This window comes from Ahaetulla prasina, chromosome 15 (genome assembly GCF_028640845.1).
Source record: "Ahaetulla prasina isolate Xishuangbanna chromosome 15, ASM2864084v1, whole genome shotgun sequence".
Classification (NCBI taxonomy): Eukaryota; Metazoa; Chordata; class Lepidosauria; order Squamata; family Colubridae; genus Ahaetulla; species Ahaetulla prasina.
In genome coordinates this window covers 11,361,517-11,384,303 of record NC_080553.1, presented here as the reverse complement: position 1 = coordinate 11,384,303, position 22,787 = coordinate 11,361,517, and the positions used below count along the sequence as shown (strand labels likewise).

Here is a 22,787-nt window from a genome sequence, read left to right as displayed (position 1 = left end):
GATTAAAGAAAAGAACACAATTGCTTTACTTGGAAACCACTTCTGGATTTTTTGCTTGAGGTGGAAAGAAATAAAACTTTGCTGGTTTTTCTGGTTAGGTAGCTTTGTTGTTATAGAAATGGCTAGTTTATATTATCATATAAATATAAAAAGCTGAGGTTTGATGCTATTACCTTAATCTACTGCACCAAAAGGTGTTGGAACTCAATAGGTTTTTCCTTTCTTTTTCTCTCTTGCCCTACACTTTTATCTTCCCTTTTTCCCATTTTTCTTGTATGGCCATTACTCACTGTATGTATGTCTTTGGTGTTGGAAACCACCTGATAGTCACAGGTAAGTCTCTTTAAAATGCCGATACAATTTTTTTTAATTTATGTTGTCGTTGTTGTTGTTGTTTTCTCACCAAACAGACGAGCTGTATTCGAGAATTGGTCTAGCAAAGGTTTTGTATGCTCTGGTTAGTAGTGTAACATTACCAGAGAAGAAGCTACACAAGATTAGGTTTACAACATTTAATGCCTTTTTGGCGATGTTGTTACAGTGGGCCTTGGCACTTAGATCATTTGATAGGAGTACTCCAAGATTCTTGGCAGAGTGAGGGTCATCTACAAGGTCATGTCCACTCAGTTTGTGTTCTGATTCCTTTTGCCAGTGTTAAGATGTTACGTTTTTGGTCCCCTAAAATGCATGCTAATCTGTCCTTATTGTGTTTGATAGTTTATTTCTCACTGCCCTTTTCAGGAAAACAAAATCCAGATAGTGGCTATTATGTCAATATATCAAGCAAAGCGTTATGCGATTCTTCAGTATCTTGTTTTATTTACACATGGTTGATTCAGCTCATAGATAATTTAAAAATAGAATCGTATCAAGTCATGGAGGGATTGTTCAAAAAATAAATGCGGTAAAGCATACTTAAAGAAGTCAGGGTAAGAAAAATAGGAAAAGTGTATCAAATCTCTTTGATCTCTTTGTGTTTGTACAGTATGTGTTGTGTGTTGCAAGACATTAGAAATGTGAGTTTCTGATTTTAAGGCAAAAGATAGAGGCAGTTTTGGGGAAAAAATAGGGAAACAGAACTTATAACCTTTTCAAAAATTCAATTTTTTTCCTCTTGCTTTAACGTTGAGATTTCTTTATCTAATTGCAAAGATTCCTCCTGCTCATTTCTATAGATCTGACTAGAAGGCAAAGAATGAGGGAAGATTGATAATGAATTTTGAAATTCTAAATAGATTTTTTTTCCCTATCAAAATAAGTCTTAGATTAGTATCATGGTTGTATTTGATTAAGTCCAGCACTGATCATTCTTTTTTAAATAATAATAATAATAAAAGATAGATCTATGACTAACATTATGGTTCATGGGGTTGAGGTATATCATCTTAAAAATCATCTGAAAACATTATTTAGTACCTAACAATACATCGAAATATATTGAGAAGGATGCATTACTTGGTAATTCACCAGTCATAAGCAAAACCTTCAGATTTTTTAAAAATCACCTTAACAAATGAATCTTCACGTTTGTTTTGTTTTGTAAATGGAAAGGGACTTTTTTACAAAAAGAGGTGAAATTTCACAAAGAGAGAAAATGAAGCACAGGAAAATTTGAAGCTACAGAATTTGAAAACTGCACACCAAAATTACAAACTCTCGAACTTCAATGGCTTAAAATCATGCAGTTTAAAATGAGAGTAGGGTAAAATACAATAGTTATAGGATAAGATACAGTATAATATAAAACAGAATAAAATGACATAAAATTATATTTTCTATGTTATTATTGAGAGATGATATCAGAAGGGCCAGACCTGAATTTTGAGACAGCGTTTCTCTCAAGCCTTTCCAAATCAACAATGTTTATCGTTGAAATGTGTCTTTAAAATTTTTAAAAAACACCACTTTTAAACACTTTTTAAAAGTGTTATTGAACACAGAGAAAATAACTGTTTAGTTTTAAGTTTAAATTATATTAGATTTTTTTAAATTATGATTTTATTTGTGGGAGCTTTGAGACAATGTGGACTCCTGGACAAATTCCGGAAGTTTTTGTGGGAAGATTTTTAGAAGTGGTTTGCTTGCTTTGCTTCTTCCTAGGGATCAGAGAGAGGGGTTGTAAGTTCTAGCCCTACTTTAGGTACAAAACCAGCTGGGTGACAGCTTGGTCCAGTCCTTCTCTTTCAGCCTTCGAAGGCAGCAAGGGCAAACCACTTCACAACATATGAAGAACTGTTGCAGGAATTGGGTATGTCTAGTTTAATGAAAAGAAGGACTAGGGGAGACAGTGTTCCAATATCTCAGGGGCTGCCACAAAGAAGAGGGAGTCAAGCTATTCTCCAAAGCACCTGAAGGCAGGACGAGAAGCAATGGGTGGAAACTAAACAAGGAGAGAAGCAACTTAGAACTAAGGAGAAATTTCCCGACAGTTAGGACAATTAATCAGTGGAACAACTTGCCTGCAGAAGTTGTCAATGCCCCAACACTGGAAGTTTTTAAGAAGATGTTGGATAACCATTTGTTTGAAGTGGTGTAGGGCTTCCTGCCTAGGCAGGGGGTTGGACTAGAAGACCTCCAAGATCCCTTCCAACTCTGTCATTCTGGTATAGTTCTTAGAAGTAACTACAACAATTCTTGGTAGACTGATAATGGGAGATCAAATCAAAATTGTATTTCGGTCCTAAAACACCGTGACATCTCTTTTCTTCACTGGTTATAATTGTTGTCATTAAGTTGCTAAGTCATATCTGACAGCCGCAACCTTTTGATCACATGACCATGGGGGGGGGATGCGCTAAGGGTTGTAAGTATGACAAACGGTCGTACGTCACTTCTGGTTTTTTTGCAGCACTGTTTGAACGATCACTAAATCCATGGTTGAAAACCGAGGACTATCTATCGATGCTATCAGCCTGGTTACTCGGTCCCATGTTGTAGTTCAGTGTTAAGATTCCATGTGGAACTTCATGAGATCTTCCTCTCTTCCAGGTCGGCCCACCGTGCACGCCTTGTGGAAGTCTTTGCTCCCACCCTGCAAGAGATCAGAAGCCCGAACCCATATACAGTGGTGTGTCTCATAACCGATTTTTATCCAGCTCCTTTCGAACTGCAGTGGAAGGGTGATGATAACGTGATAAGATCTGGAGTGGAGACCACCAAAGCCAGCAAGCAAGGAGACAAATATCTTGCCAGCAGTTACCTGAGATTGACGGCAGCCGAATATCAAGGCTATAGTGATTTCACCTGTGAAGTGACACATGAAAGTAAGACCATTGCAAAGACTGTGTCGAAATCTGGAAGTTGTTAATTCTATCAATGAATTCCTTTCCTGACTCCAGGAAGGAGAAACGAGTCCCTACTCCTGGGCTCTCATTCATTCTTTCCTAAACTTAGTTCGATCAATAACATCTCTTAGTACCCCATGTAGTTACACCCTTCGTATCCCCTCCATGCCTTCAAATCGATCCCCACCCTACTTTGACCTCTTAGATTCTACTGTCAGCATATTAATAAAGATGGATGTATTTCATTGGTGTGACTTTTTCATCAAATTTATGAAGAATACGGAGCCGTTATAAGCTTTCCTATCTCAGGTGGGAAAATGGTCCAAGATCCCATTTCACCCACTTAGCCACATTCAATGGGGAAAAAAATTAGGTCTGATTCTCTTGGGGATATCAGGAAGCATCAACGGGTTGTGGATTCCCTGCATGGGTTTTGCATTCAATTCACACATGAGTTGTTCTTAGCTTTGAAGTAAAAATGCCTTGTTCTTTAGCCATAATGCTAGCAGATTTGGGAAGATATGGGATCATATAGGTTCTCCCAGTAACTCTAACTAGCCCTCCAGCTGATATCAATATAGGATTGGATGGAATTGGTCATCTCAGTCTTATACTCTATCTATCTATCTATCTATCTATCTATCTATCTATCTATCTATCTATCTATCTATCTATCTGTCCATCCATCCATCCATCATCTATCATCCGTCTATCATCCATCTGTCTGTCTTTCTGTCTATCTATCTATCATATATCATCCATCATCTATCTATCTGTCTGTCTGTCTGTCTGTCTGTCTGTCTGTCTGTCTATCTATGTATCTATCTATGTATCTATCTATCTATCTATCTATCTATCTATCTATCTATCTATCTATCTATCTATCATCTATCTGTCTGTCTATCTTTCTATCATCTATCTTTCTATCATCCATCCATCAATCTATCTAACTACCCACCTACCTACCTATTATCTATCATCTACCATCCATCCATCCATTTATCTAGCTATCTATCTCTATCATCTATCATTCATCTATCTGTCTATCTTTCTATCATCTATCATCCATCATCTATCTATCTATCTACCTACCTACTTATCTACCTATCTATCTATCTATCATCTATCATTCATCTATCTATCTGTCTGTCTATCTATCATCTCTCTATCTATCATCCATCATCTACCTACCTATCTACCTACCTACCTATCTATTATCTATCATCTACCATCTACTCTTTATCTATTATCTGTCTTTCTGTTCTTCTATCTCCATTATCAATCAATCAGTCAGTCAGTCAATCTTCTATAGATCTGACTAGAAGGCAAAGAATGAGGAAGATTGATAATGAATTTTGAAATTCTAAATAGATTTTTTCCCTATCAAAATAAGTCTTAGATTAGTATCATGGTTGTATTTGATTAAGTCCAGCACTGATCATTCTTTTTAAATAATAATAAAAGATAGATCTATGACTAACATTATGGTTCATGGGGTTGAGGTATATCATCTTAAAAATCATGCAGTTTAAAATGAGAGTAGGGTAAAATACAATAGTTATAGGATAAGATACAGTATAATATAAAAAGCTGAGGTTTGATGCTATTACCTTAATCTACTGCACCAAAAGGTGTTGGAACTCAATAGGTTTTTCCTTTCTTTTTCTCTCTTGCCCTACACTTTTATCTTCCCTTTTTCCCATTTTTCTTGTATGGCCATTACTCACTGTATGTATGTCTTTGGTGTTGGAAACCACCTGATAGTCACAGGTAAGTCTCTTTAAAATGCCGATACAATTTTTTTTAATTTATGTTGTCGTTGTTGTTGTTGTTTTCTCACCAAACAGACTCTGTCTCAAATAAAGCATCTTCGATATAGCTTAGCAGGTCACATTTAAAAAAATGCTTTGGTTTTCTCTTTCATGTTGTATAAAGAACTCTCAAATAGATGAAATATAAAGGGAGGGGGGGTCTTTTTTGAGCTGATTAAGTCTGAAGTATAATACACTCTTAGTTGGATTAAGTCATGTTTACTAAGAGAGGAAGAATTAGTCAAGGGATCCAACTATTTATGTTCTTAACATTTTGCTTTCAGGATCCTTTTTTCCCTCCAAGGTTTTATTTATTTATTTATTTGTCGAGTATGCATTAGATAATATATATAAGTATAAGCATGAATTGAATACATAAATTGAATACAATTAAAGGGAACATTAGGAAAGGGACGGTAGGCACGCTGGTGCTCTTATGGACACCCCTTAGAGACCTCTTAGGAATAGGGTGAGGTCAACAGTAGCCAGTCTAAGGTTAAAAGTTTGGGGGTTTGGGGATGAAACCACAGAGTTAGGTAGTGCATTCCAGACATTAACCACTCTGTTGCTGAAGTCGTATTTGCTGCAATTGAGTTTGGTGCGGTTTACCTTAAGTTTGTATCTATTATGTGCTCGTGTATTGTTGTGGTTGAAGCTGAAGTAGTCATTGACAGGTAGGACATTGTAGCAGATGATTTTATGAGCTATGCTTAGGTCATACCGAAGGCGGTATAGTTCTAAATTTTCTAAGCCCAAAATTTCCAGTCTGGTGGCATAAGGTATTTTGTTGCGAGTGGAGGAGTGGAGGACTCTTCTTGTGAAATATCTCTGGACTCGTTTAATTGTATTAATGTCCGATATGCAGTGCGGGTTCCAGACAGACGAGCTGTATTCGAGAATTGGTCTAGCAAAGGTTTTGTATGCTCTGGTTAGTAGTGTAACATTACCAGAGAAGAAGCTACACAAGATTAGGTTTACAACATTTAATGCCTTTTTGGCGATGTTGTTACAGTGGGCCTTGGCACTTAGATCATTTGATAGGAGTACTCCAAGATCCTTGGCAGAGTGAGGGTCATCTACAAGGTCATGTCCACTCAGTTTGTGTTCTGATTCCTTTTGCCAGTGTTAAGATGTTACGTTTTTGGTCCCCTAAAATGCATGCTAATCTGTCCTTATTGTGTTTGATAGTTTATTTCTCACTGCCCTTTTCAGGAAAACAAAATCCAGATAGTGGCTATTATGTCAATATATCAAGCAAAGCGTTATGCGATTCTTCAGTATCTTGTTTTATTTACACATGGTTGATTCAGCTCATAGATAATTTAAAAATAGAATCGTATCAAGTCATGGAGGGATTGTTCAAAAAATAAATGCGGTAAAGCATACTTAAAGAAGTCAGGGTAAGAAAAATAGGAAAAGTGTATCAAATCTCTTTGATCTCTTTGTGTTTGTACAGTATGTGTTGTGTGTTGCAAGACATTAGAAATGTGAGTTTCTGATTTTAAGGCAAAAGATAGAGGCAGTTTTGGGGAAAAAATAGGGAAACAGAACTTATAACCTTTTCAAAAATTCAATTTTTTTCCTCTTGCTTTAACGTTGAGATTTCTTTATCTAATTGCAAAGATTCCTCCTGCTCATTTCTATAGATCTGACTAGAAGGCAAAGAATGAGGGAAGATTGATAATGAATTTTGAAATTCTAAATAGATTTTTTTTCCCTATCAAAATAAGTCTTAGATTAGTATCATGGTTGTATTTGATTAAGTCCAGCACTGATCATTCTTTTTTAAATAATAATAATAATAAAAGATAGATCTATGACTAACATTATGGTTCATGGGGTTGAGGTATATCATCTTAAAAATCATCTGAAAACATTATTTAGTACCTAACAATACATCGAAATATATTGAGAAGGATGCATTACTTGGTAATTCACCAGTCATAAGCAAAACCTTCAGATTTTTTAAAAATCACCTTAACAAATGAATCTTCACGTTTGTTTTGTTTTGTAAATGGAAAGGGACTTTTTTACAAAAAGAGGTGAAATTTCACAAAGAGAGAAAATGAAGCACAGGAAAATTTGAAGCTACAGAATTTGAAAACTGCACACCAAAATTACAAACTCTCGAACTTCAATGGCTTAAAATCATGCAGTTTAAAATGAGAGTAGGGTAAAATACAATAGTTATAGGATAAGATACAGTATAATATAAAACAGAATAAAATGACATAAAATTATATTTTCTATGTTATTATTGAGAGATGATATCAGAAGGGCCAGACCTGAATTTTGAGACAGCGTTTCTCTCAAGCCTTTCCAAATCAACAATGTTTATCGTTGAAATGTGTCTTTAAAATTTTTAAAAAACACCACTTTTAAACACTTTTTAAAGTGTTATTGAACACAGAGAAAATAACTGTTTAGTTTTAAGTTTAAATTATATTAGATTTTTTAAATTATGATTTTATTTGTGGGAGCTTTGAGACAATGTGGACTCCTGGACAAATTCGGAAGTTTTGTGGGAAGATTTTTAGAAGTGGTTTGCTTGCTTGCTTCTTCCTAGGGATCAGAGAGAGGGGTTGTAAGTTCTAGCCCTACTTTAGGTACAAAACCAGCTGGGTGACAGCTTGGTCCAGTCCTTCTCTTTCAGCCTTCGAAGGCAGCAAGGGCAAACCACTTCACAACATATGAAGAACTGTTGCAGGAATTGGGTATGTCTAGTTTAATGAAAAGAAGGACTAGGGGAGACAGTGTTCCAATATCTCAGGGGCTGCCACAAAGAAGAGGGAGTCAAGCTATTCTCCAAAGCACCTGAAGGCAGGACGAGAAGCAATGGGTGGAAACTAAACAAGGAGAGAAGCAACTTAGAACTAAGGAGAAATTTCCCGACAGTTAGGACAATTAATCAGTGGAACAACTTGCCTGCAGAAGTTGTCAATGCCCCAACACTGGAAGTTTTTAAGAAGATGTTGGATAACCATTTGTTTGAAGTGGTGTAGGGCTTCCTGCCTAGGCAGGGGGTTGGACTAGAAGACCTCCAAGATCCCTTCCAACTCTGTCATTCTGGTATAGTTCTTAGAAGTAACTACAACAATTCTTGGTAGACTGATAATGGGAGATCAAATCAAAATTGTATTTCGGTCCTAAAACACCGTGACATCTCTTTTCTTCACTGGTTATAATTGTTGTCATTAAGTTGCTAAGTCATATCTGACAGCCGCAACCTTTTGATCACATGACCATGGGGGGGGATGCGCTAAGGGTTGTAAGTATGACAAACGGTCGTACGTCACTTCTGGTTTTTTTGCAGCACTGTTTGAACGATCACTAAATCCATGGTTGAAAACCGAGGACTATCTATCGATGCTATCAGCCTGGTTACTCGGTCCCATGTTGTAGTTCAGTGTTAAGATTCTGTGTGGAACTTCATGAGATCTTCCTCTCTTCCAGGTCGGCCCACCGTACCGCCTTCGGTGGAAGTCTTTGCTCCCACCCTGCAAGAGATCAGAAGCCCGAACCCATATACAGTGGTGTGTCTCATAACCGATTTTTATCCAGCTCCTTTCGAACTGCAGTGGAAGGGTGATGATAACGTGATAAGATCTGGAGTGGAGACCACCAAAGCCAGCAAGCAAGGGGACAAATATCTTGCCAGCAGTTACCTGAGATTGACGGCAGCCGAATATCAAGGCTATAGTGATTTCACCTGTGAAGTGACACATGAAAGTAAGACCATTGCAAAGACTGTGTCGAAATCTGGAAGTTGTTAATTCTATCAATGAATTCCTTTCCTGACTCCAGGAAGGAGAAACGAGTCCCTACTCCTGGGCTCTCATTCATTCTTTCCTAAACTTAGTTCGATCAATAACATCTCTTAGTACCCCATGTAGTTACACCCTTCGTATCCCCTCCATGCCTTCGCCCTTCAAATCGATCCCCACCCTACTTTGACCTCTTAGATTCTACTGTCAGCATATTAATAAAGATGGATGTATTTCATTGGTGTGACTTTTTCATCAAATTTATGAAGAATACGGAGCCGTTATAAGCTTTCCTATCTCAGGTGGGAAAATGGTCCAAGATCCCATTTCACCCACTTAGCCACATTCAATGGGGAAAAAAATTAGGTCTGATTCTCTTGGGGATATCAGGAAGCATCAACGGGTTGTGGATTCCCTGCATGGGTTTTGCATTCAATTCACACATGAGTTGTTCTTAGCTTTGAAGTAAAAATGCCTTGTTCTTTAGCCATAATGCTAGCAGATTTGGGAAGATATGGGATCATATAGGTTCTCCCAGTAACTCTAACTAGCCCTCCAGCTGATATCAATATAGGATTGGATGGAATTGGTCATCTCAGTCTTATACTCTATCTATCTATCTATCTATCTATCTATCTATCTATCTATCTATCTATCTATCTATCTATCTATTTATCTGTCCATCCATCCATCCATCATCTATCATCCGTCTATCATCCATCTGTCTGTCTTTCTGTCTATCTATCTATCATATATCATCCATCATCTATCTATCTGTCTGTCTGTCTGTCTGTCTGTCTGTCTATCTATCTATCTATCTATCTATCTATCTATCTATCTATCTATCTATCTATCTATCATCTATCTGTCTGTCTATCTTTCTATCATCTATCTTTCTATCATCCATCCATCTATCTATCTAACTACCCACCTACCTACCTATTATCTATCATCTACCATCCATCCATCCATTTATCTAGCTATCTATCTCTATCATCTATCATTCATCTATCTGTCTATCTTTCTATCATCTATCATCCATCATCTATCTATCTATCTACCTACCTACTTATCTACCTATCTATTATCTATCTATCTATCATCTATCATTCATCTATCTATCTGTCTGTCTATCTTTCTATCATCTCTCTATCTATCATCCATCATCTACCTACCTATCTACCTACCTACCTATCTATTATCTATCATCTACCATCTACTCTTTATCTATTATCTGTCTTTCTGTTCTTCTATCTCCATTATCAATCAATCAGTCAGTCAGTCAGTCAATCTTCTATCTACTATCTCTCAAGTCACAAAGTGTAAAAATACAGCACACAATTAATTCAAGCCAAAAGTGACATATATAAAAGGGAAAAATACCAGTTACCAAAAAAAAATAAGTCCAATCTAAATCTGAGTCTCTTGGAGATATCAAGAAGCTTCATCGGGTTTTGGGTTCCTACATGGGTATTGCAATACATTCACACGTGAATCCTTCTCAAGTTTGAAGCAGACTCCTCGTCCCGAAAAAAATCCCTTTTTATTAAGTTACGGTGACTTCCTCTCATTCACATCTGGCAAAGTCTTTCAAGGGAGAATTTACAGTCACAGACCTTGTCTGGCTTGGGGAACTGCCAGGCCGATATCTTCAAAACTTGGCAAGGAGTCTCAGAGAGTCACGAACCAATAAAGCAAACTCATTGTCTCTGGCAAACTCCCCTCCCCTTTTGCTCCTCTTTATTCCCTATGGGAGGGGACATTCACTATCCACCTGTGGCTTTACTCCTGAGTTGACCCTTGTTCCTTAGCTGTTCCCTTCTCCTAGCATCTCTGCGCATGTGCACACTGGGAACAGGCTCCAGCTGTTCTTTTGCCACACTGATGTCCGACTCTGAAGGCAGCTGACAAATGTTGGACGGCCCTGGTCCCTTCTCAGCCTCCGATGCAGAGCCCTCATCAGAGCCTTCCCCAAGATTCCAGGACTGACCCATGTTCCTCCCCAATCTCCTCATTGTCTGAGTCTGTCACCATCTCCGCTGGCTGCTGGCGGCCCACAACCATAACATCCCACTATCACAATGCAGCATTGTGCATGAAAGCAGCACGGGTCAATATTCAGGAATTACCTAGACAACCCAGAATCTTTTAAAATCTACGAATTTTAGAACTTAATTGCAGAGCTTCAATAGTTGGCACACTCAAGAAAAACAACAACCCTGGATCAGAGCCATATGATTCATACGTCAAAATGTATTCTACAAGTGACCGAAATTTTCACGAAAGTATCTATTCTCAAGGCCATCACAAAACTACCATGGGCCATTCCAAATCTCCATTCCAGGCACAATATGGACAGAGCCCTATAATATTTACAGTTAAGGAAAAACGCAGAGAAGCATGCAGAGAATTTCTAATTTCTTCCAGAAAAATTGGAGTTGTTCTTATTAGGAATTCAACTGGTAGCCTTGAATAGAAGCAGGCATAATCCATGGTCAAGGCCTTTCTTGGAAGTGTTCATCATGTAGACCCGAAAACAAGCAAGCATGACCCATGGTCAAGGCCATTCCTGGAAGTGTTCAACATATAGACTTGAAAAAAAGCAAGCATATCCCATGGTGCAGGGCCGTCTTGGAAGCGTTCCTCATGTAAGGTACCCTGAGAAATATAAAGCTATCTATCCTACATCATTCACTGAGCTTTCAACCTCAAAGCCATTTAGATTCAGAGGAAGTCAGAATCAGAGAAGGGTCACTTCCTAGGGGTTCATTTTCTGATGGATCTACTCAACGCTATTCTTAATGGTGGACTACAGATATCATAATACAGTGATCAAGCTGAACTTCAAGAACACACCCAGTGCATTGAGTTAAATTCATCAGAAACAATAAGAGCAGAGATAAAACTTCAGTGACCTGTCATACTTTTTAAGCATAATTTATTTATCATATAAACTGCCAAAACTGCAGACGTCAGAGTGTTTTTCACGTTACTCAATCTAGAAGGAATAAAAGTTGTCATCTACCATCTGCCTGCATCCAGAAAGGAATCGCTTCCAGAATGGAAGTTCTCGAAGAATCTGAGATCTTTCTAAATCACCAACAGGTCCTTCTTTGACAACTCCGAAAACGGATTGCTAGGGTTTTGTTTTCCCCCAAAAGGCATTTCACGGGATTTAAGGAAATTGGAACATGTGAAGGACACCGCCTGTTGCTCTATCTGAAGGACATCAAGGGAGAGAAGGTTTTTGTATAGCTGTGTATCACTGTGGAGGGTGTTCGGAGGAGGAACGCAACTACTCGTCACAGGTAAGTCAATGAAATGATCCCCAATCTTTCTTTCCGCATGTGATATTTTCATTTTTTCATCTTCTTTCCCTACTTTGACCCCACGCACTTTGATTTTAGGGTCGCTTTTGATTCATCAATGATGATGTGTGTTTTTTTCAGTGGAAACTGAACATTTAACCCAGGTCAGGACAGGGGGATTCAAATCTACATGATTTCATCTTCCCTGTTCGCGGAGACATTTTGATTTTCATGACCAGGTTCAATGAGATGTTGAGGAATCTCACTGGCGGCAGCTTTTATCCTCAGGCATAATTTTTCTGTGGATTAAAAGATGAATCTGTATTGTGTTCTCTTCAATGGAACTGAATGGGATTGGCTGACGGTTTGCTTTTATCACTCTGTGTTTAGATGTTCCAAGTGGACTTAAGGAAGCCAAAATAGGATACAGTGTCAATCTGATCCTTTGGTTTATCATTTGGTTAAAACAAAAGTCTGCATCTTCTGAAAGTCTGAAAGACAAGACAGAGATCTCAATCTTCAGTCACCAAAATTACATTGAAATGTTGGGATGTCTGATCAAACATTCATCATTCATTCCAACGGCCAACTCAGTCAATGCAGGGAGCTCAAGCTTTACTACATATCTTGATGTTTCCTTCTTCTTTTTCTCTTGTTTTGCTTATTTATTCAAGTTTTGTGTAGCCACTCACCTCCAATGGTCTCTGTGCTGTGATTTCCCTTTGATTAAAAAGGGATCTGCCACAGTATCTATTATTAGATGTAGGCTTAGATTTAGGGATATGAAGGCCGTGGTCCAAATGATACACCTCCACCTTTACAAAAATATTCAGATTCAACCACAACCTGGGGAAATGTTATATTGATAGAAGCATCTCTTTGACTGTGTGGATAAGTGGAGTGGATAGCCACAACCATAGATTCGGAAGGGACCGTTTCTCAATGGATCCAATTTGCAGAAATGGATCTGGGAATGAACCTGCATTTCTCAGTTGTGGGAGGGGATCCTTTCCTAAAGAACCTTCAAAGGGGTAAATGAATGGGGTATGATTGTGAAGGAAACAGAAGCGGTATCTAACCAATGGGTTGGGTTTCCAACTTTCCTGTCAGTAAGATATATGGAGGTCAAATTGTCTTCTCCTATTTTGTCCAAACTAATAATATCAACTCCTTTGTATGGCACCATAATTCTAGTTTAGCCTCCTCAAAATTTAGAAACTGGGATAAGATTTTAATTCTAATTATTTTACACAAAGAAGTAGCACAGTAAAGGACTAGAACGTTTCGTATTATCTCTTTTGCAGATGCTCAGAATTTTGCTAATATTCTCCTGCGTGTGAAATGATAAATGAAAAAGAGAAACAAATGATAAAAAAAATTAAATCCAAAATATTTCCTTCGGAGGTTAACTTGAGATAGATCCCTTAAAAAATGGATTAACTGAGTGGGGAAAATGAGTAATGTCTTCTAAAGAGTAAGATGACTTTGTGAGGGACGTCTGCAAGAAATGTTTCTGGCGGAATGCATGCATTCTTTTAATTCAGTGTCTTGGAATAAGGAGCTCAGAAGAAATGCTGACCGTTACTTCAATTTTGGGTCAGGGGAACCGACTCACAATGAGTTTCCACGTCATCTCTCATCAAGTTGGAATCTAACCTCAATTGAAGATCTCTAAGATGTTCTCCACAAAAGAAATCTGGGTTAGGAGATTGGAAGGCATTTTCTTTGGCATTGAGTTTAAATGCTCTTAGAAAGTTGGGTGGACATCGAAGTTGAACATGACATGACCTGAATCTCAACTCTAAAGGTTTAAACCATTGAGTTTGAATGTTTCTGGAAAGTTGGGTTGGGTTAATCCTTTTGTGCAGTAAAAATGCATTTCCTAGGAAAAGGTTTAATGTTTCTGCTCATGTGGTCAATTATTCCTAAATGAAGAAGGAAACAACACTACATTCAGGAACTAAAAATAATTTATTTCTCTTCCTCTCTCTGAAACTCAAACATCTAGAGAGAGAAACCAGCAGGGGAGTAGGCGATATGAATAGACAGAAGGCACTTAGTTTCTCATCCTGGTAGACAAGAAAAATTAATTAAACAACTCCAATTCATAATTGGTACAGTCAAGCTATTTGCAAGCTGTACTTCTCCTTAAGGCATGCTGTTGCCCAGAGGTTCTCTTGATACAGCTTCCTTGGTCTTCTACAAAATGCAAAGAAAAGTAAGATAATGGAAATGTTTTTCTAAGAAGAAGAAAAATATTGAGTAGTAACTCCCCTGCGGCAGATACACGCAGGTATTTCTAGGTGCGACCATGCAGGAAATCTCACTCTGATGTAAAGAACTTCTGGTTCAAAGAAGAAACTACAAGAATTGGGGAAAGACTGCTACAATGGGAGATCAAATCATTAGAAATCAAAAATTTGACAGTTGGAAGAATTAATAAGTGGAACAACTTGTCTCCAGAAGTTGTGAATGCCCCAACACTGGAGGTTTTTAAGAAGATATTTGTCTGAAGTGGTGTAGGGTTTCCTGCCAAGGCAGGGGGTTGGACTAGAAGACCTCCAAGGTCCCTTCCAACTCTGTCATTCTGTTATAGTTCTTAGAAGTAACTACAACAATTCTTGGTAGACTGATAATGGGAGATCAAATCAAAATTGTATTTCGGTCCTAAAACACCATGAAATCTCTTTTGTTCACTGGTTATAATTGGGGTTATTCAGTTGCTAAGTCATATCTGAAAGCCGCAACCTTTTGATCACATGACCATGGGGGGGATGCGCTAAGGGTTGTAAGTGTGACAAACGGCCATACGTCACTTTTGGGTATTTTGCAGCACTGTTTGAACGATCACTAAATCCATGGTTGAAAACCGAGGAGTATCTATCAATGCTATCAGCCTGGTTACTCGGTCCCATGTTGTAGTTCGGTGTTAAGATTCTGTGTGGAACTTCATGAGATCTTCCTCTCTTCCAGGTCTGCCCCCCGTATCGCCTTTGGTGCAAGTCTTTGCTCCCACCCAGGAAGAGATCCGAAGCCCAAACCCATATACAGTGGTGTGTCTCCTAACCGATTTTTACCCACCTGCTTTCGAACTGCAGTGGAAGGGTGATGATCAAGTGATAAGATCTGGAGTGGAGACCACCAAAGCCAGCAAGCAAGGGGACAAATATCTTGCCAGCAGTTACCTGAGATTGACGGCAGCCGAATATCAAGGTTATAGAGATTTCACCTGTGAAGTGACACATGAAAGTAAGACCATTGCAAAGACTGTGTCGAAATCTGAAAGTTGTTAATTCTATCAATGAATTCCTTTCCTGACTCCAGGAAGGAAAAACGAGTCCCTACTCCTGGGCTCTCATTCATTTGTTCCTAAACTTAGTTCGATCAATAAGATCTCTTAGTACCCCATGTAGTTACACCCTTCGTATCCCCTCCATGCCTTCCCCCTTCAAATCGATCCCCCCCCTACTTTGACCTCTTAGATTCTACTGTCAGCATATTAATAAAGATGGATGTATTTCATTGGTGTGACTTTTTTGTCAAATTTATGAAGAATACGGAGCCGCTATAAGCTTTCCTATCTCAGGTGGGAAAATGGTCCAAGATCCCATTTCACCCACTTAGCCACATTCAATGGGGAAAAAAATTAGGTCTGATTCTCTTGGGGATATCAAGAAGCATCAACGGGTTGTAGATTCCCTGCATGGGTGTTGCATTCAATTCACACATGAGTTGTTCTCAGCTTTGAAGTAAAAATGCCTTGTTCTTTAGCCATAATGCTAGCAGATTTGGGAAGATATGGGATCATAGAGGTTCTCCCAGAAACTCTAATCAGCCCTCCAGCTGATATCAATATAGGAATTGGTCATCTCAGTCTTATACTCTATCTATCTATCTATCTATCTATCTATCTATCTATCTATCTATCTATCTATCTATCTATCCATCCATCATCTATCATCCGTCTGTCATCCATCTATCTGTCTGTCTGTCTTTCTGCCTATCTATCTATCATCTAGCCAGCCAGCCAGCCAGCTGATATCAATATAGGATTGGATGGAATTGGTCATCTCAGTCTTATACTCTATCTATCTATCTATCTGTCTGTCTGTCTGTCTGTCTATCTATCTAGCCGGCCATCTATCTATCTATCTATCTATCTATCTATCTATCTATCTATCTATCTATCTATCTATCTATCTATCTATCTATCTATCTCTCTCTCTCTCTAACTATCTCTCTAACTATCTAACTATCTAGCCAGCCAGCCATCTATCTATCATCTATTATCCGTCTATCATCCATCTATCTATCTGTCTTTCTGTCTATCTATCTATCATCTATCATTCAGTCTGAGTCTGCCACCATCTCCGCTGGCTGCTGGCGGGACACAACCATAACATCCCACTATCACAATGCAGCATTGTGCATGAAAGCAGCACGGGTCAATATTCAGGAATTACCTAGACATCCCAGAATCTTTTAAAATCTATGAATATTAGGATTTAATTGCAGAGCTTCAATAGTTGGCTCACTCAAGGAAAAAAGAACCCTGGATCAGAGCCGTATGATTCGTATGTCAAAAGGTATTCTACAAGCGACCGAAATTTTCACCAAAGTATATACATTCTAAAGGCCGTCACAAAACCACCACGGCCCATTCCAAATCTCCACTCCAGACACAATCTTGACACAACCCTCTTATATTTACAGTTAAGGAAACCTGCAGGTAAGCATGCAGAAAGTTGCTAGTCTTGCAAAAAGATAGGAGTTGTCCTTCTTAGGAATTCAACTGTAAGACCCGAATAGAAGCAGGCAGAACCCGTGGTCCAGGGTCTTCTTGGAAGCATTCCACATATAAGGTATCCTGAGAAAGATAAAGCTATCTATCCCACGTCATTCACTGAGCTTTCAACCTCAAGGCCATTTAGATTCAGAGGAAGTCAGAATCAGATAAGGGTCACTTCCTAGAAGTTCATTTTCTGATGGATCTACTCAACTCGATTCTTAATGGTGGACTATAGAAATCATAAGTGTTGTACCTATTCTCGAGGCTATCACAAAACTACCACGGGCCATCAAATCTCCATTCCAGGCACAATATTAACACAACCCTATAATATTTACAGTTAAGGAAACCTGCAGATAAGCATGCAGAAAATTGCTAGTCTTCAAGAAAAATTGGAGTTGTCCTTATTTGGAATTCAACTGATAGTCCTGAATAGAAGCAAGCATAACCCATGGTCCAGGCCCTTCTTGGAAGTGTTCAACATGTAGACTTGAAAACAAGCAAGCATATCCCATGGTGCAGGGCCGTCTTGGAAGCGTTCCTCATGTAAGGTACCTTGAGAAATATAAAGCTATCTATCCTACATCATTCACTGAGCTTTCAACCTCAAGGCCATTTAGATTCAGAGGAAGTCAGAATCAGAGAAGGGTCACTTCCTAGGGGTTCATTTTCTGATGGATCTACTCAACGCTATTCTTAATGGTGGACTACAGATATCATAATACAGTGATCAAGCTGAACGTCAAGAACACACCCAGTGCATTGGGTTAAATTCATCAGAAACAATAAGAGCAGAGATAAAACTTCAGTGACCTGTCATACTTCTTAAGCATAATTTATTTATCATATAAACTGCCAAAACTGCAGACGTCTGAGTGTTTTTCACGTTAATCAATCTAGAAGGAATAAAAGTTCTCATCTACCATCTGCCTGCATCCAGAAAGGAATCGTTTCCAGAATGGAAGATCTTTCTAAATCACCAACAGGTCCTTCTTTGACAACTCCAAAAATGGATCGTTGGGTTTTTTTTTCCCCCAAAAGGCATTCCACGGGATTTAAGGAACTTGAAACATGTGAAGGACACCGCCTGTTGCTCTATCTGAAGGACATCAAGGGAGAGAAGGTTTTTGTATAGCTGTGTATCACTGTGGTGGGTGTTCGGAGGAGGAACGCAACTACTCGTCACAGGTAAGTCAATGAAATGATCCCCAATCTTTCTTTCCGCATGTGATATTTTCATTTTTTCATCTTCTTTCCCTACTTTGACCCCACGCACTTTGATTTTAGGGTCGCTTTTGATTCATCAATGATGATGTGTATTTTTTTCAGTGGAAACTGAACATTTAACCCAGGTCAGGACAGGGGGATTCAAATCTATATGATTTCATCTTCCCTGTTCGCAGAGACATTTTGATTTTCATGACCAGGTTCAATGAGATCTTGAGGAATCTCACCGGCGGCAGCTTTTATCCTCAGGCATAATTTTTCTGTGGATTAAAAGATGAATCTGCATTGTGTTCTCTTCAATGGAACTGAATGGGATTGGCTGGCGGTTTGCTTTTATCACTCTGTGTTTAGATGTTCCAAGTGGACTTAAGGAAGCCAAAATAGGATACAGTGTCAATCTGATCCTTTGCTTTATCATTTGGTTAAAACAAAAGTCTGCATCTTCTGAAAGTCTGAAAGACAAGACAGAGATCTCAATCTTCGGTCATCAAAATTACATTGAAATGTTGGGATGTCTGATCAAACATTCATCATTCATTCCAATGGCCAACTCAGTCAATGCAGGGAGCTCAAGCTTTACTACGTATCTTGATGTTTCCTTCTTCTTTTTCTCTTGTTTTGCTTATTTATTCAAGTTTTGTGTAGCCACCCACCTCCAATGGATTCTGTGCTGTGATTTCCCTTTGATTAAAAAGGGATCTGCCACAGGATCTACTATTAGATGTAGGCTTAGATTTAGGGATATGAAGGCGGTGGTCCAAATGATACACCTCCACCTTTACAAAAATATTCAGATTCAACCACAACCTGGGGAAATGTTATAATGATAGAAGCATCTCTTTGATTGTGTGGATAAGTGGAGTGGATAGCCACAACCATAGATTCGGAAGGGACCGTTTCTCAATGGATCCAATTTGCAGAAATGGATCTGGGAATGAACCTGAATTTCTCAGTTGTGGGAGGGGATCCTTTCCTAAAGAACCTTCAAAGGGGTAAACGAATGGGGTATGATTGCGAAGGAAACAGAAGTGATATCTAACTAATGCGTTGGGTTTCCAACTTTCATCTCAGGAAGATATATGGAGGTTTGGTCAAATTGTCTTCTCCTATTTTGTCCAAACTAATAATATCAACTACTTTGTATGGAACCATAATTCTTGTTTAGCCTCCTCAAAATTTAGAAACTGGGACAAGACTTTAATTCCAATTATTTTACAAAAATAAATAGCACAGTATGCGAGTAAAGGACTAGAACGTTTCGTATTATCTCTTTTGCAGATGCTCAGAATTTTGCTAATTTTCTCCTGCTTGTGAAATGATAAATGAAAAAAAAATGATTAAAAAAAAATTAAATCCAAAATATTTCCTTCAGAGGTTAACTTGAGATAGATCCCTTAAAGAATGGATTAACTGAGTGGGGAAAATGAGTAATGTCTTCTAAAGAGTAAGATGACTTTGTGAGGGACGTCTGCAAGAAATGTTTCTGGAAAGTTGGGTTGGGTTTCCAACTTTCCTGTCAGTAAGATATATGGAGGTTTGATCAAATTGTCTTCTCTATTTTGTCCAAACTAATAATATCAACTACTTTGTATGGAACCATAATTCTTGTTTAGCCTCCTCAAAATTTAGAAACTGGGATAAGATTTTAATTCCAATTATTTTACAAAATATTCAGATTCAACCACAACCTGGGGAAATGTTATATTGATAGAAGCATCTCTTTGACTGTGTGGATAAGTGGGTGGATAGCCACAACCATAGATTCGGAAGGACCGTTTCTCAATGGATCCAATTTGCAGAAATGGATCTGGGAATGAACCTGCATTTCTCAGTTGTGGGAGGATCCTTTCTAAAGAACCTTCAAAGGGGTAAATGAATGGGGTATGATTGTGAAGGAAACAACACTACATTCAGGAACTAAAATAATTTATTTCTCTTCCTCTCTGAAACTCAACTCTAAAGGTTTAAACCATTGAGTTTGAATGTTTCTGGTGGAATGCATGCATTCTTTTAATTCAGTGTCTTGGAATAAGGAGCTCAGAAGAAATGCTGACCGTTATTTCAATTTGGGGTCATGGGAACCGACTCACAATGAGTTTCCACGTCATCTCTCATCAAGTTGGAATCTAACCTCAGTTGGAGATCTCTAAGATGTTCTCCACAAAAGAAATCTGGGTTAGGAGATTGGAAGGCATTTTCTTTGGCATTGAGTTTAAATGCTTTTAGAAAGTTGGGTGGACATCGAAGTTGAACATGACATGACCTGAAACTCAACTCTAAAGGTTTAAACCATTGAGTTTGAATGTTTCTGGAAAGTTGGGTTGGGTTAATCCTTTTGTGCAGTAAAAATGCATTTCCTAGGAAAAGGTTTAATGTTTCTGCTCATGTGGTCAATTATTCCTACATGAAGAAGGAAACAACACTACATTCAGGAACTAAAAATAATTTATTTCTCTTCCTCTCTCTGAAACTCAAACATCTAGAGAGAGAAACCAGCAGGGGAGTAGGCGATATGAATAGACAGAAGGCACTTAGTTTCTCGTCCTGGTAGACCAGAAAAATTAATTAAACAACTCCAATTCATAATTGGTACAGTCAAGCTATTTGCAAGCTGTACTTCTCCTTAAGGCATGCTGTTGCCCAGAGGTTCTCTTGATACAGCTTCCTTGGTCTTCTACAAAATGCAAAGAAAAGTAAGATAATGGAAATGTTTTTCTAAGAAGAAGAAAAATATTGAGTAGTAACTCCCCTGCTGCAGATACACGCAGGTATTTCTAGGTGCGACCATGCAGGAAATCTCACTCTGATGTAAAGAACTTCTGGTTCAAAGAAGAAACTACAAGAATTGGGGAAAGACTGCTACAATGGGAGATCAAATCATTAGAAATCAAAAATTTGACAGTTGGAAGAATTAATAAGTGGAACAACTTGCCTCCAGAAGTTGTGAATGCCCCAACACTGGAGGTTTTTAAGAAGATATTTGTCTGAAGTGGTGTAGGGTTTCCTGCCAAGGCAGGGGGTTGGACTAGAAGACCTCCAAGGTCCCTTCCAACTCTGTCATTCTGTTATAGTTCTTAGAAGTAACTACAACAATTCTTGGTAGACTGATAATGGGAGATCAAATCAAAATTGTATTTCGGTCCTAAAACACCATGAAATCTCTTTTGTTCACTGGTTATAATTGGGGTTATTCAGTTGCTAAGTCATATCTGAAAGCCGCAACCTTTTGATCACATGACCATGGGGGGGATGCGCTAAGGGTTGTAAGTGTGACAAACGGCCATACGTCACTTTTGGGTATTTTGCAGCACTGTTTGAACGATCACTAAATCCATGGTTGAAAACCGAGGAGTATCTATCAATGCTATCAGCCTGGTTACTCGGTCCCATGTTGTAGTTCGGTGTTAAGATTCTGTGTGGAACTTCATGAGATCTTCTTCTCTTCCAGGTCGGCCCACCGTACCGCCTTCGGTGCAAGTCTTTGCTCCCACCCTGCAAGAGATCCGAAGCCCGAACCCATATACAGTGGTGTGTCTCCTAACCGATTTTTACCCACCTGCTTTCGAACTGCAGTGGAAGGGTGATGATCAAGTGATAAGATCTGGAGTGGAGACCACCAAAGCCAGCAAGCAAGGAGACAAATATCTTGCCAGCAGTTACCTGAGATTGACGGCAGCCGAATATCAAAACTATGATGCTTTCACCTGTCAAGTGACACATGAAAGTAAGACCATTGCAAAGACTGTGTCGAAATCTGGAAGTTGTTAATTCTATCAATGAATTCCTTTCCTGACTCCAGGAAGGAGAAACGAGTCCCTACTCCTGGGCTCTCATTCATTCTTTCCTAAACTTAGTTCGATCAATAAGATCTCTTAGTACCCCATGTAGTTACACCCTTCGTATCCCCTCCATGCCTTCGCCCTTCAAATCGATCCCCCTCCCCACTACTTTGACCTCTTAGATTCTACTGTCAGCATATTAATAAAGATGGATGTATTTCATTGGTGTGACTTTTTTGTCAAATTCATGAAGAATACGGAGCCGTTATAAGCTTTCCTATCTCAGGTGGGAAAATGGTCCAAGATCCCATTTCACCCACTTAGCCACATTCAACGGGGAAAAAAATTAGGTCTGATTCTCTTGGGGATATCAAGAAGCATCATCGGGTTATAGATTCCCTGCATGGGTGTTGCATTCAATTCACACATGAATTGTTCTCAGCTTTGAAGTAAAAATGCCTTGTTCTTTAGCCGTAATGCTAGCAGATTTGGGAAGATATGGGATCATAAAGGATCTCCCAGTAACTCTAACCAGCCCTCCAGCTGATATCAATATAGGATTGGATGGAATTGGTCATCTCAGTCTTATACTCTATCTATCTATCTATCTATCTATATATCTATCTATCTATTTATCTGTCCATCCATCCATCCATCATCTATCATCCGTCTGTCATCCATCTATCTGTCTGTCTGTCTTTCTGCCTATCTATCTATCATCTAGCCAGCCAGCCAGCCAGCTGATATCAATATAGGATTGGATGGAATTGGTCATCTCAGTCTTATACTCTATCTATCTATCTACCTATCTATCTATCTATCTAT

General features: G+C 38.7%; 2 protein-coding genes across 4 annotated transcripts in view; both read left to right on the top strand.

Moving 5' to 3' along the window:
• LOC131185889 (immunoglobulin lambda-1 light chain-like) overlaps positions 1-15,699 on the top strand; it is a 46,676-nt gene extending 30,977 nt beyond the window's left edge. For 2 of the 3 annotated variants that reach the window (XM_058158868.1, XM_058158869.1), the window contains exon 4: positions 8,549-9,097. In XM_058158868.1, coding sequence (XP_058014851.1) covers positions 8,549-8,868 — 320 coding nt within the window. In that variant the 3' untranslated portion in view covers positions 8,869-9,097. Of the gene's footprint in view, positions 1-8,548; positions 9,098-12,130; positions 12,168-15,140 lie in introns of those variants that run through there. The other variant, XM_058158867.1, reaches the window with a different exon arrangement.
• LOC131185852 (immunoglobulin lambda-1 light chain-like) overlaps positions 1-22,184 on the top strand; it is a 62,716-nt gene extending 40,532 nt beyond the window's left edge. Inside the window, exons 5-6 of the mRNA XM_058158783.1 lie at positions 18,109-18,144; positions 21,632-22,184. Of these exons, the coding sequence (XP_058014766.1) occupies positions 18,109-18,144; positions 21,632-21,951 (356 nt within the window). The 3' untranslated portion in view covers positions 21,952-22,184. The remainder of the gene's footprint in view (positions 1-18,108; positions 18,145-21,631) is intronic.
• Positions 22,185-22,787: the final 603 nt, after the last annotated feature.